This window comes from Salmo salar, chromosome ssa17, assembly GCF_905237065.1.
Source record: "Salmo salar chromosome ssa17, Ssal_v3.1, whole genome shotgun sequence".
Lineage (NCBI taxonomy): Eukaryota > Metazoa > Chordata > Actinopteri > Salmoniformes > Salmonidae > Salmo > Salmo salar.
In genome coordinates this window covers 4192013-4206629 of record NC_059458.1, presented here as the reverse complement: position 1 = coordinate 4206629, position 14617 = coordinate 4192013, and the positions used below count along the sequence as shown (strand labels likewise).

At 49.2% G+C, this 14617-nt stretch overlaps 1 protein-coding gene across 1 annotated transcript; it reads right to left on the bottom strand.

Annotated features, from left to right (window-relative positions):
- Window positions 1-2: 2 nt before the first annotated feature.
- LOC106561217 (zinc finger homeobox protein 4) lies at window positions 3-11382 on the bottom strand (the record flags this gene model as incomplete). The annotated part of the gene is made up of 8 exons (XM_045700360.1): window positions 11053-11382; window positions 8368-10189; window positions 7525-8120; window positions 7128-7359; window positions 5912-6159; window positions 2269-4998; window positions 426-1109; window positions 3-332 (listed from the first exon to the last, which is right to left on the bottom strand). Coding segments are annotated over exons 2-8 (6606 nt in total), but the record flags the coding sequence as incomplete, so codon positions are not given.
- Window positions 11383-14617: the final 3235 nt, after the last annotated feature.

Sequence of the window (14617 nt, the reverse complement as noted above, 5' to 3'; positions counted from 1 at the left end):
GAGGGGGAAGGGAGAGAAGGATGGTGGGAGAGAGAGGGAGAATGCTGGAGGGGCAGTGGGGGACCCTCCCTGTCTCTGTAGGATCCATGGTTGTGAGAAAAGCTGAAGTCATCAGCGGAACCTATCTGATGAGACAGACCATAGGCAGGTCTGTCAGTCTGGGACCAGTGGCGGGCCCTAACATGGGCATCCAGGGCACTTTGAGCCTTGAACAAAGCCCTACAGAATGGACAGCGCCTGTGGTTGTCACCCAGACCCACACCTAAACCTCCTCTCCCCAGGGTCTGGAGCTGGCCCTTCCTCTGACGAGCCCTAGTGTTCTGGAACCATACCTGAGGAAGGACAGACAACCACAGCATTATTACACAAAAGATGATTCAGCATTACAGAATTATAGAAATGTTACTATGAGAATGATAAAGTACCTGCACCACACGTTTCTTCAGGCCTGTGTCCCTGGTGATGCCCTCCAGTACAGAGCGGGTTGGGTTGGAGTTCAGACTGTAGCGCTGGTACAGAACCTCTAGCTGCTCCGCACTGATGGTGGTCCTCTGGCGCCTATCCCGCCTCTGCTCATCCCCCTCTCCCTCCCTCTCTCCCCCTTCCTCTCCATCACCGGCCATCACATCACTCATAGGCCTAACCTCTGTCCCTTCCTCCAGCCTACGCTTCAGAGAGGGCAGGGCTGGGCTAGGAGCAGAGTGGGTGGTAGTGTATGGGGGCAGAGCTGGGCTAGGAGCAGAGTGGGTGGTAGTGTATGGGGGCAGGGCTGGGCTAGGAGCAGAGTGGGTGGTAGTGTATGGGGGCAGGGCTGGGCTAGGAGCAGAGTGGGTGGTAGTGTATGGGGGTAGAGCTGGGCTAGGAGCAGAGTGGGTGGTAGTGTATGGGGGCAAGGCTGGGCTAGGAGCAGAGTGGGTGGTAGTGTATGGGGGTAGGGCTGGGCTAGGAGCAGAGTGGGTGGTAGTGTATGGGGGTAGGGCTGGGCTAGGAGCAGAGTGGGTAGTAGTGTATGGGGGTAGAGCTGGGCTAGGAGCAGAGTGGGTGGTAGTGTATGGGGGTAGAGCTGGGCTAGGAGCAGAGTGGGTGGTAGTGTATGGGGTAGAGCTGGGCTAGGAGCAGAGTGGGTGGTAGTGTATGGGGGCAGAGCTGGGCTAGGAGCAGAGTGGGTGGTAGTGTATGGGGGTAGGGCTGGGCTAGGAGCAGAGTGGGTAGTAGTGTATGGGGGTAGGGCTGGGCTAGGAGCAGAGTGGGTGGTAGTGTATGGGGGTAGGGCTGGGCTAGGAGCAGAGTGGGTGGTAGTGTATGGGGGCAGAGCTGGGCTAGGAGCAGAGTGGGTGGTAGTGTATGGGGGTAGGGCTGGGCTAGGAGCAGAGTGGGTGGTAGTGTATGGGGGTAGGGCTGGGCTAGGAGCAGAGTGGGTAGTAGTGTATGGGGGTAGAGCTGGGCTAGGAGCAGAGTGGGTGGTAGTGTATGGGGGTAGAGCTGGGCTAGGAGCAGAGTGGGTGGTAGTGTATGGGGGTAGAGCTGGGCTAGGAGCAGAGTGGGTGGTAGTGTATGGGGGCAGAGCTGGGCTAGGAGCAGAGTGGGTGGTAGTGTATGGGGGCAGGGCTGGGCTAGGAGCAGAGTGGGTGGTAGTGTATGGGGGTAGAGCTGGGCTAGGAGCAGAGTGGGTGGTAGTGTATGGGGGTAGAGCTGGGCTAGGAGCAGAGTGGGTGGTAGTGTATGGGGGTAGAGCTGGGCTAGGAGCAGAGTGGGTGGTAGTGTATGGGGGCAGGGCTGGGCTAGGAGCAGAGTGGGTGGTAGTGTATGTGGGTAGAGCTGGGCTAGGAGCAGAGTGGGTGGTAGTGTATGGGGGTAGAGCTGGGCTAGGAGCAGAGTGGGTGGTAGTGTATGGGGGCAGGGCTGGGCTAGGAGCAGAGTGGGTGGTAGTGTATGTGGGTAGAGCTGGGCTAGGAGCAGAGTGGGTGGTAGTGTATGGGGGCAGGGCTGGGCTAGGAACAGAATGGGTGTTGGTGTATAGGGATAAGGGTGGTTGGTGGCAGGATGATAACAGGGACTGGTACTGAAGCATTGACTGGAGGGCTATGGGCTGCATTAGACCAAGGGGGAGGAGAGAGGGGTCTATGGGGAAGGGAAGAGAGGAGAGGTTGGATAAAGGAAGACGGGGGAGGGGGAGTTGGGGTAAGGGGAGAGGGGGTATGGAGAGTTTGGGCTTGTGTATGATAGTTTGAGAGGGGTCAGGGCAAGGGGTGGTTGTCGTTGTGGTACCGTCCTGCTCTGAAAGTGGTTGTGGTTGGCGGGGGGTGGAGGAGGAGAGGGTGTTGGTGAGGCTCTGGCTTGGACTGGGGAGAGGAAATTAACTGGGGCTTGGTCTGGGGACAGGGTTACAGATACGGATGCTGGTGGTGGGGGCACAGCTGGGTCTATGGCTGTTAGGGTTGCAGCTGGGGTAAGGGCTGGGACTGAGGTTTGGGAGATGGAGAGGAATTGGGCTTGGTCGAGGGTTGAATCTGAGGCTGGTGCTGAGGGTAAAGGTGCAAGTGCAGGTGCTGAAGCTGGGGTTAGGGGTGCAACAATAGTTGTCTCAGTGTCCCCCGGTGTGAAGGGTCTGAGGGGGTAGAGGCGGTCGTACTGCAGCCTGTACTGTCTGGAGAACATCTCCAACACTACAGGAGGGATCATCTGGCGGTGAACAAACTCCTGGTGGCTCTTCAGGATCAGAGAGTCAGAGAACAGCTTCCCACATTCTCCACACTGCTTCTCCTCCTCCTCCAGGCATCCCTCCATCTCTCTGTTCTGCTGTCTCTGTCTGCTCTGAGTGCTTTGTAGGGCCAGTTCCCAGCCGTATCTTTCCAACAGAACTCTGAGGGCCTTCTCTGCTCTCTCCTTCTTCTCACTCTCCTGCATCTCTCCGTTCTTCTCTCCATCTCCATCAGGAGGGGAGGATGGGTTGTATTCTTTCTCTGTCTGGTGGAGGGGGGAGTCACTGTCAGCGGTCTCAGCCTGGGTTTCACATTTCGGAGCATGGGCTGGAAACTGGATTCTATTCGTCTCTGGCTGTGGAGAGGGAGGTCCAAGCCTCTCTATCTGGGGGCGTTGGTCCGAGGTGGTCTGAGGGGAGACAGTTGAGGTGGTCTGAGGGGAGACAGCTGAGCTGGTCTGAGGGGAGACAGCTGAGGTGGTCTGAGGGGAGACAGCTGAGGTGGTCTGAGGGGAGACAGCTGAGGTGGTCTGAGGGGAGACAGCTGAGCTGGTCTGGTTCATAAGGGTTGTGTTGGGGTTGAGTAGCAGCCCTCCAGAAAGGTAGAAGGACAGTAGCAGCTGCTGCTGTAGAGAGAATAGGCTGTCTGGCGATAAGGGGAGGGGAGGGAAGAGGTTCCCGTGTTGGAGAATCTCTGCTGCTGAAGGGAGGTGCTGCTTTAGGAGGTTATGTTGCAGTAAGGGGAGGTGTGGGAGCAGTGTTGGACTAAAGATCTGGGGCTGGAGGAGGGCTGTGTGTTGCTGTATCTGGGCCTGGGCTAATTGCTGTTGGAGTAACGTCAGGTCCTGCTGTCCTGCGGAAGCGGTCAGGTCCTCTACTCTCCTCCTCTTAGCCTGTTGACCCTTAACCTGGCCGGAGACACCCACACTCAGCTGGGCTTCACTCAGGGAGGAACAGGGACTTGGGGAGGCAGGGGCTGGTCTGGTGACTGCTGGGGGGGTTCCCCTGGTAGATGCCTCTTCTCCTCCAGGCGAAGGGCTGGAGGCAGGGGTCTGGGTTTGGACCAAGGATGGGACTGGGGTGTGGGGAGGCTGGGTTGAGGCTGAGGCTGGAGCTAGAGTTTGGTGAGTGTGGGGGTTCAGTGGTAGCTGGGTCCGAGCTGCACGGGCTCGTGTCTGGTGCAGTACAGAACGGAGGTGGATGTCCAGGGTGGAGCTCTGGCTGTAGGCCACCCCACACATTCTGCAGCGGTAGGGCCTGGGGTCAGAGGCCAGGCTGCACCGGTAGGGGCTTGGTTCCAGGCCCTGGGGGGTGTCAGCATAACTGGGGCTGCAGTCATGCAGGGCCCGTCTGGCTTTGGCTCGGTGGAGGTGGGACACAGAGTTATAGTGGACCAGCAGGATGGTTCTCTGAGTGAAGGACTCACAGCAGACTGAACACTTGTAGGGCCGAGCCGGGTCCAGGAACCGCTCCAGAGTCGGTTTTGAGCCCTTGATGAGGGGGCTGGATTCTGACCCTGTCTCCTCCCCCTGCTGCCCTGAACCCTTGTCACTATTACTAACCCCTGGACTGGGCCTCTCCTCCTCATCTGGGTCATCCTTTTCATCCTCCTCTCCTTCATTTCCCTCCTCCTCATCTTCCTCCTCCATACTCTCCCCCTCCTCTTCCTCCCCCTCCAGGCTGGTTGGTCGTTGGACGTGTGCTCCACTCTGGTCAGGGTGTGTACCCTGTAGGTGTAGGTCCTGTAGGTGTGTGTTGAGCAGGTGTCTCTGCAGGGCCTCTTGGCTGCGGCAGCGTCTGGGGCAGAGGTGGCACTCTGTCGCCGCCCTCATGGCATGGTACTGCCAGTGCAGCTTCAGCTTCTCCTGTGTCCGGAATGCTAGACTGCACCTGCCACAGCGGAACCTGTAACCATGACGATCAGAGGAGGGAGGGGCATCGCTGAGAGGAGAGGGGGGTAAGGCAGATGAAGGGAGGTGGCTGAGGGAGGGAGAGGGAGGAGTGGGGGGGGGAGGGGATGAGCTGGGGGACTCTGGGAGGTGAGAGGTGTTGTCCTCTGCTAGATGCTGGTCCTCACAAGGACGGGTGGGCAGAGCAGGGACATCTTTGGCTGGTATCACTTCTTCTTCATTTATATGGGAGTCGTTTGATTGAGACTCATTTCTGAGGGACTCCTTTGCGTAAAAGTCCATTGTGTTGGAATCGTTTGTTTGATATTCGTTTGTGTTGGAGTCGTTTGAATGGGAATCCCTCTGCAGTGTCTCTTTCTGTAGAATCTCTGGCAGCTCCACTGCCACCTGGAAAAGAATCCAACAACAAAGGTTTTCAATGTCAGTCTGAACCTATCCAGATGACTGATTGCCTTTATAGTCAGTCAAAACAGTGTCTTTCCTGTTTGATAGTGCAGATGGAATAATAATTGTGATGCTCCTTTATTGTCTACATCACCTCATTCTCCCATTACACACTTTACTTCTAAATCAATGAATAATAATACGAGATGGAGGGAAATAGAATCAAGAGTGTTTTAAATCAACCACACACAGAAAGAAGACACACACACATGGCATGGCAGAGACAGAAGAGAGCATACACATATGCGGGTGCAGCAGTGAGAGAGTGAAGGTCAGGCTTAATCTTGAGAGAGTAATTGGAAAGCGAGGAACATAATGGCCATCATCACCCCAGACTGAATTAATGAACCTACACTACTATCAGAGAGAGCGGGAGAGGGGTGGAAAATGGGGGCTGTGGTAGCAGAGAGATGGAGAGAGAAAGCGAGGGGGGGTTGAGAGGGGCGAGAGAGAGAAAGAGGAGGCGCAGAGAGAAAGATGGAGAAAGAGGGGGTGGAGAGGGGGGACGAGAGAGAACAAGGGGTGCAGAGAAAAAGATGAAGAGAGAGAGGACGGGTGGAGAGAAGAATGAGAGGTATGAAAAGGGAGTGAGAGAAAAAGGGAGAGAGGAGAGGGTAAGAGAGATGAGAGGAGGGGTGAGAGAGGGATGAGGGGAAAACAGGAAGACTAAAAGGAAGAAGGCAGTCAAGTGAAGTCAGAGAGGGAGACAAAGAGCACTTAGCATCCTGGGTAAAGTAATGGAGGTTGGTGATGTGGAGAGATGAGCACTCTTTGTTTGCTAGAGACACTAAAAGCAAACTCCTTCAGCTTGATTGTACTTCTGCTTATGAAAGGTAGCTAGAACACACACACTTACAGTGCTCATGAGCTTGTCCACACAGTCCTGGGCCACACTATGAGTGAGTGTGAGGTGACGTCTCAGGTGTGTGTGTACCAGTGTGTCCTGGCACAGTGGGCACTTGGCAGTAGTCTGTTGGTCAGTGGTGTGCTTGTCTGTTCTGGGGCGTTTGGGAGAGAGGGGGCTCTGTGTCTCCTCCAGCCAAGAGAATGATCGCTTGGCTGGGGATAAGGAATCTCTCCTCTCCCCCTCCTCACTGCTTTCATCTAGAAAAATAACACATATGTTAATACACACACACACACACACACACACACACACACACACACACACACACACACACACACACACACACACACACACACACACACACACAGATTGATCCATTATTGATTTTCTATTAAAGAGCCTCCTGAGATTCAGACCAGTTCATTCAGACCAAATACCTGCTATTGACTGTTTAATACAGAGTAGCAGACAGAGTTAGACCAGATTTAGACCGGACAGAGATAGAACAAAGTACAGGTGGAGTCATTAGAACGGTACTCGGAAGTCTAGTTTCTGACCCTCACTAAGCCTAGTCATGGACTAAAATGCATGCTCAATGGAGAATCTCTATTGACAGTGTCTGGGTAACTGGCCCTTAAAGTTCTATTCTGGAATATTACAGACATTTTAGTCATTTAACAGATGCTCTTATCTAGAGTGACTTACAGGAGCAATTAGGGTTAAATGCCTTGCACAAGGGCACAACGTCAGATTTCTGTTCACCTAGTCAGTTCTGGAATTCCAACCAGCAACTTTTCGGTTACTGGTCCAAAGCGCTTAACCGCTAGGCTACCTGCCACCCTACAGTTCAATAGCAGTGAGTCGGTAGGTGCTTGTTAGCGTTGTCGGGGTGATAGGGGATGTAACGAGCATGTGCATCGACAAATCAATTAACCCAATTGACCCCTGACCATAATCAATCATTCCTTTTCTCTCAATCACTCTCTCTTCACCTTGCTCCATCACCTTTCTTCTAATTTCTTCTCGCCGTTGACTTATCCTAGGCCTGCAGTTCATTTTCTCTATCCTATTTATACATTTGTTCTGGACTGATGTACAAAATATGGTTGAAATTCCCTCTTGCCAATGTCTACAATAATCCCATACTTTTAAATTCCTCAGGAGGAATGAACAAGTGCACACTTCAGAGAGAAGGGAATGGGAAAAGACGAGCTGAATTTCTTACCCATCTCAGGACTGGTACACTTCCTGATGCTGAAGATGGCAGCTAGCTCCTCTCCTTTATTCAGGCTCCTCCTTTTCACAATCTGCAAGCGGTGAAGCTCCTCCCTCTTATGATGACCCGTGGAGTGGGTGTGTCTCAGTAGGTGGAGTTTAGAGCGGGAGGAGTAATTACACAAGACACAGTGGAACGACAAGGAGCCTCCAGCTACTGCACTGTCATACTGCTCTAAGAACTAGAGAGAGAGAGAGAGGGGGGGAAGTTGGAGTTATACAAGGTGTGATAGAAAGAAATATGTACAAAATAAATCTGGTCTCTGTGTTTTATTTGCTGTCTATATGCCAAATATTTAGAAACAATTGTAAAGCCCAAGAACAGCAAATATTGTGTTTGTACTGACCCTGTAGACTCTGAGGCTGTCCTGGTGTTGGGAGTTGACACTGTGTATTCTCAGTTTCTCCAAGCTGCTGGTCTGGAAGTCACACACGTTACACTTCAGCTGGACCAGGTTGCCTGTAGCAACCAACTTCCCAACTTCCTCCCAGTCCACAGCCTCCCCCTTTTCCCCTCTCTCCCAGAGGTGGGCAGCCAGCTGGTAGCGGGCCCTGTGTCTGTCTGTCTGGCAGTGCAGGGTGAAGTTAGCTGTGAGGGGGGTGCTGTAGCCACACAGCCTGCAGTAGCAGCCTCCGGCCACCAGACAGCGCCACTCAGACTGGGGCAGGGAGCGGGGGGCACTCAGGTGAGACCCAAGAGACTCCAAACTGTCAGAGGAGAAACTGAAACACACCAGGCACCGGAACACACCACGGTAGAGTGGAGACGAGGAGGAGAGAGACAGGGGAGGAGGGGGAGAGGGGGAGAGAGACAGGGGAGAGGGGGATGGAGAAGGGGATGGTGAGGAGGAGGGAGGAGGAGAGGGGGAGGGGGTCAGGGTTGATTCTGGGGCAACTGGCTCCTCTGCTGTTAGTTGATGCATATCCAAAGACTGCTCCCCACCTAGAACACACACACACACACACACACACACACACACACACACACACACACACACACACACACACACACACACACACACACACACACACACACACACACACACACACACACACACACACACACAGACACACAGACACACAGACACACACACAGACAGGCCGTGACAAAACATACATATAAGCATGGATATAATCAAGTATCTACCTACAGTAATTAAGTATGTGTCAGTGTGTGTGTGGTCTCTCACCTATGCTGTGTAGCAGTGTGAGTTGAGGAGGCAGACTCCTGCAGTGGGCCAGGTAGTAGCTTCTCTGCAGCTGCAGCACGTTGTGTGTGTGTTTCAGGCGCAACACATTTTGTGTGTGTTTCTCGCTGGTGGTGTGTATGCGCAGGTTCCGCGCAATGCTGGTCTCATAATCACACACCTCACACCGCCACCTCTTACCCTGGGAGGAGGGATGGCTGGGGTAGGCCGGTGTGTTTTCCGGGGGCTGCGTGACTTCGGGGTGTGTGTGTCCGTACACCTGATCGCCTGCTGTGTCTCTGACAGAGGAGCCCCCGCTGTGTGTGGAGTGTGTGTGTGTGCTGTGCACATGTTGTGTTTGTCCCGCTGCCTGTACGTTGCTGAGGTGTTTGTCTGACTGCATGTGTATGCTGAGGTTTCCTTTAGAGGACGTGGCGTAATCACACACACCACAGCGGTAGGGCTTGTACCCACAGACATAACTCTCCCCCCGGGACAGACGAGGATGGGCCTTCCCTGTGCTACAGTACAGACACACACCCCTTGACCCTCCACAAACACAATTCTCCCCCAAGCCCCCACAGACACATGAGCCCCCAGACTCTGGGTGTTTTTCTCTGAGGTGGACTTGCAGTGTCTGCTGGGACTTGTAATGCCAGTTACATTTGGGGCATTTAAGCGTCTTGCAGGAGTTCCGGGAGTGCATCAATGCCATGTGACTGTTCAGTGAGATGGGAGAAGAGGGTGAGGAGGAAGAGGAGGGAGAGGAGTGGAGGTACTTAGATACAGTCTCTATGTTCTCATCTCCCTCTCTTTCTTTCTCTCCATTTCCCTCATCATCATTTCTTTCTATTTCCATCTCTCTATCTCCATCTCTCACTTCTGGGTTGTTGTTTGGTTTGGGAACTTTGGCGGTGTCTCCATTGGCAATAAGGGAAGTGTGAGTGGCGTCTGCTCTACCATCATCCTTAGCGGGTGTGCTGGTGGACTCAGACAGAGCAGACTGCTGGGGTTTAAAGCTCAGAGGAAAACTAGGACTATTGCCCTGCACTTCTCCTGTGTCTCTCACCTCTGTCTCGTTCTGACGATAAGGAGAGGAGGGGAAAAAGCTGGAGCGCTTTGGAGAATTGGAAGGAGAGGTAGAGTGCTTTGGAGAATTGGAAGGTGATAATGAGAGCTTTGGACAGGTAGAAGGAGAGGTAGAGTGCTTTGGAGAATTGGAAGGAGTAATGTGGATGTTGCTGTTCAATGTGCCACTGGCCATAACAGTGCTGGAAGCAGAGCTGTGCTGGCTCTGTCGAGGTAATAGACTACATTTGGATTTGGTTTGGCTTTGGTTTGAGATGGCCTCTTCCCTCTCCTCCTCTTCCTGTTCCTTCTCTTTTTCCTCTTCTCCTCTGTCTTTGCTGCTGAAGGCTGGTGCAAGGTTTTTTCTTCCCGTTTCCTCTCTGTCATCCACTAGTAACAATCTTTCTTTCTCCTTCTCATTTAGCTTCTCTTCCTTCTCTTGCTCTTCTTTCAGTGTCACACCATTATTCTGTGAGTATATACCCCCCTCCCCTTCTGGGGTCTCCTCTCTGCCTGCGGTCCCCTCTGCTCCCCCCTGCTCTGTCTGAGTCAGGTTGGAAGGCTCTTTGGCAGGGGCCGGGGCTGAGGTACGAGAGGGCGACCCCTTACAAGGAATCACTTCCGGGGTCAGGAGAGGATGAGATAACGGCTTGGTGCTGATGTCAGGTTCTCCTCCCTCTCTCCCTCCATCCCTTCCTCTCCCTCCCTCACCGCTGTCCATAATGGCTCCTACAGCAGCCACGCATCACTACCCCACCTGAGAGAGAGATGAGGAGAGAGAGAGAGAGAGAGAGAGAGAGAGAGAGAGAGAGAGAGAGAGAGAGAGAAAATAATTTAAAGGAAGAAATACATGTACATAGTACTGAGTGTTAATTACTGCAACACAATAAACAATAGTCTTTGTCAGGTGAAGTTCTACCTCTACTATAGCTACTCCACTGGCATTGACTCTAAAGGTTTTCATTTACACAGATCAATAGCCTAGTCTATCGATAACAAATCTAAAATGATTTACACAATTATTCCCTACTATATGTCTATCTAGTATGGGAAACCATTACTTAGGGAAAGTGTGTGTGTGTGTGTGTGTGTGTGTGTGTGTGTGTGTGTGTGTGTGTGTGTGTGTGTGTGTGTGAGAGAGAGAGAGAGAGACAGAGAGGTGGGGGCATACTGGTTAACGGGAATTCGACTGAATGAGTCGCGCTTTAGAGAGAGAATGATATCCTACCCTGATAAAAAAATAGGGCCTACCTCCCCAACTGAGCTGAAAATATTGAACCGACAGGAAACGTAGATGATTACGTTTGTGTGCATTGTCAGCGCGGGAAAAACTCACAAACCGAGGAACTAGCGCTGGCAGTAGCCTGCAACGGCTGATGTTAACCAGTATAGGCTACACCAGCTGACACCGACATTATTTAACTGGAATGGTGACTATGACGAGGTTTATATTACTGTAGCGTACTTCTGTCTTTGTTTAGCCTACTCAAGAGATAAAAACCGCAACAGCCTATAACGGCACAAAGCTCTTCTTTCCATTCAACAGCACAGCCAATATCCGCGATATCCCCCAGTAGTTTGAGGGATATCACGGACAGTTAGAAACAAACGCAGACTCACATCTGTGCGGCTGTGGCGGCGGCGTCTCTGGACTCCTTGGACTGTATCTGTATCTGTAGTAATCCAGTCAAATAGCGGGTCTACTGAACATCCACATATTCCCTTTGGACCAGAGAGCGTGCAGGAGAGGACAGCCGCAAAGAGAGCAGCATAACACAGTCCTCCTCTCTGTGTTCCTAAAATCGTCTTCTTAAAGCTATATCTACAGTAAACAGAGGGACGGAGGGGTGTGAGAGGGGGAGAGGTAGAGTGAGGTCTGAACATAGAGGAGAGAAAAACACTTAGCTCTTTATTCCTGCTAATTGGTTTCCTGCAGATGGCTGAGGCTACCCCACTGCGCATGTGCAACATTGCGCAGGCAGCATCAATGGGATGCGGCGGAGGAGAAAGGGAGGGGAGAGAGGGGGAGAGGGACCGAAGAGGGACTATGTAGAAGACTAAAGAGGATACAGATAGTCGGAGAAAATAGTGAAGTAATAGAATTATCATTGTAATGTTGATATTGTAAGAAAGGGTTGGAATAATTGGAATAATAATTTTGTCACAAAAGGTTAAAGTGACATGTAGCTGTATATGTAGATGTATGACAAATATATATATCGCTTATATCCCATACACCTTGTATCATAGGCCTACCATCAGTCGCATGCTTGAAATATAACACATTATTTGCCAAGTATTTATTATTTCAATCCACACAAAACTATACTACTGCTACATTATTAAATAATATTAAATAATACATTTTATCAGCGTTAGGCTATATCTGCCGCGCTTCAGAGAAATAGGCCAACACTAGCCATATTATGACTAAAAGGAGAAACAACGAATTGTAAAATGTCTTCTATTTTTGGTCATAAATGGCTAAGGCCTACACATGTATTTATGATCCGTTCAGCTTTTTCTTACATAAGCTCTCTCTCTTTCCTCTTTTTCTCTCTTTCTATTGTCATGATAATGTAATTGTGGATTTCACAATCTGTCGGTCTCTCGAGGCTCAACAGACTCAACGTACAAAAACCCTGCGTCTTCACGACAATATTCCATAAACCTACCGTGATTGTATAATTCAAATGTTTATTTGTTTTCATCCTTAAAAACTTGAACAAATAATTGTTTAACAGAATCTGAATTATTGTTATGATAGGCTTATTATAATTGTTCATAATAATCCAGGCTAATATAATATAGGATAATATATTATAATACAGCCTAATACAATTAATTATATATAATAATTATTTCAGAATTATTATTTTAATAAATCACATGCTATAATTACATATCTGATAGAATATGCAATTGCAATACAGGATTCATGAACATTTTAATTTGTACTGATTTGTAATGATTATATTTTAGAGAAATGCGTATTATCTGTGTAAATAATAGGCCTAATTAACATAGGCCTATGTTGGGACTTTTTCACTTCCAGTGCATCTCTTCCTAAAACCCTGTATATCGTGCATTAAACATAGAGATGGTTATTGTGAAATAATGCATTACAGTATTAAAGTAAGCTTACTTACTATGTGATACGATGATACGAGAAGCATCTGCATAGATAATTCTCTAGAAGATTACACCACCTTTGCTTCTATATTCCGTATGCACTCCAGAATTATAGAAAATTGTAAAAAATAAATAAAAAATGAAATATAGCACAAAGAAAATACTTTTTTTGTCTGCTTCTTAACCAGGTCTCATGTTGCTATATTATATCCATTCCACACATAATGTATTATTCAACATCATGACCTCGTGTGTGTGTGTGTGTGTGTGTGTGTGTGTGTGTGTGTGCGTGCGTGCGTGTGTGTGTGGGGTGTATTTCAAGACGCTTTGCTATGAATGTTCTATTTTTCATTTTTAATTAAACGAAAACGTAAAGTAGGCTATAACTTACTCATTGCAAACCAATTTAAAATCTTCAATAAAAACTGCTGTAGCTTAACCTTTTCTGACACAGAATTTAAAGGCATGTTGTACTGGGATTCAAATATTGAAATTGTCCTCTGCACCACTGTTGTTGCTTATATCCGGTGAAAGGCTATAAGGCAATATGACCTATAGCATTTCAAGAATAAACCTAAAAAATGTATGCATAATTAAATACTTTTTATTGACCTATTATCACATGTATTAGTTGATGTTGTTGCTGTTTTTGATATAAATTCAATATGCTGAATAAATCGGATTATTTTTGCATAGCAGAAAGTGGATCTAAAGAACCCCTAAAGAGCATCCCAGATATGCTGGAACGGTTTATGAGTTCGCCATTGTAAATACTCGTAACAATAGGTTACTTATCTGAAAATGTGTTGTTTATTTACGTTTATATTAATCAACTTTTGAATGTAAATGATGGTGTATTTCTGTAGGCCTACATTATATTATGATCAACATTTGATGACACTCTTCTGCATGTATGTGAACGCATTCTGGTCTTATTAAAGTCTACTGTTACATTATTAAAACATAGATTCATCAAATTTAGATAATATTTATAATAATATATTATACAGAGGAATTAAAAATAAAACAGAATTTACCATTGTGTTTATGTACGATTTTATGTCAGGCGCAGCGCGTGGAGAGATCTCTCAGGGGAATATGCGCGTGTCTAATCCTTTGAGTGAGTCAGACGCAGCCATTATATATTCACACAGAGACAATCTAGTGGACGGTCAGAAGCTAAACACACGTGTGCAGTCTCGATCAATAAAACAACCATCAGTGCAACCAACCCAACATTATACACACACTCCTGGCCTGGTGCCAGTCCCCCCTCCCATGCCCCCCAGGCAAGATTTACCCTGTTCCTGCTAATGGGTCAGTAACCACTGGTACGCTCCCTCCCCGTCCTGCCCCCTGGGCATAACAAGACCCCCAGCACCTCCAGCCTCCAGCCTCTTCCCATGAACCCAAACCTCCAACCCCCACCTTCTCCAGACCCTATATAACATGTCTATGTCTGTGGGTACAGCAGGGGGAGGAGAGGGGGAATACATTGGGAAGGGAGACTCATCCAACACCCCTCTCTTCTCTCCAACCCATGGTATCCAATGGTATCCTACCTAAACGAGCCATTGCTATGGTAACATCCTGTCTGGTCAACCTGGCAACCCCACTCAGGTCCAGCAAAGATGGTGCACAGTGAGAGAGAGACAAACAGACAGGCAGAGAGAGAGCGAAAGCGAGAAGGAAAGAAAGAGAGAAATTGAAAAAGAGCAATGTAGTGAGAGGGCAAGTAAAAAGGTAGTTGGTAGTAAGATTTGCGTGGGCAACATACCTCACCATTCACTAAACAACAGTGCTCTCTGGTGGAGAGAAACTGTTACAGGGAGCTGCACAGACAAAACATTGTCTGATGGTCATGTGGATAATATAGACCTTCCCTGTTGGCTAAAGTATCTAAATGTATCAGCAAAGATATTTCATTCCTCATCTGATGTTCAACTGTTGGATCACAGTAGAGGCTCTCTGTTTGTTTTTACTCCACACTGGGTCACTTGATAATCCACCTTTAATCTATTTTCGTCCAGGTTTTAAAACAGGCTGTTCCACA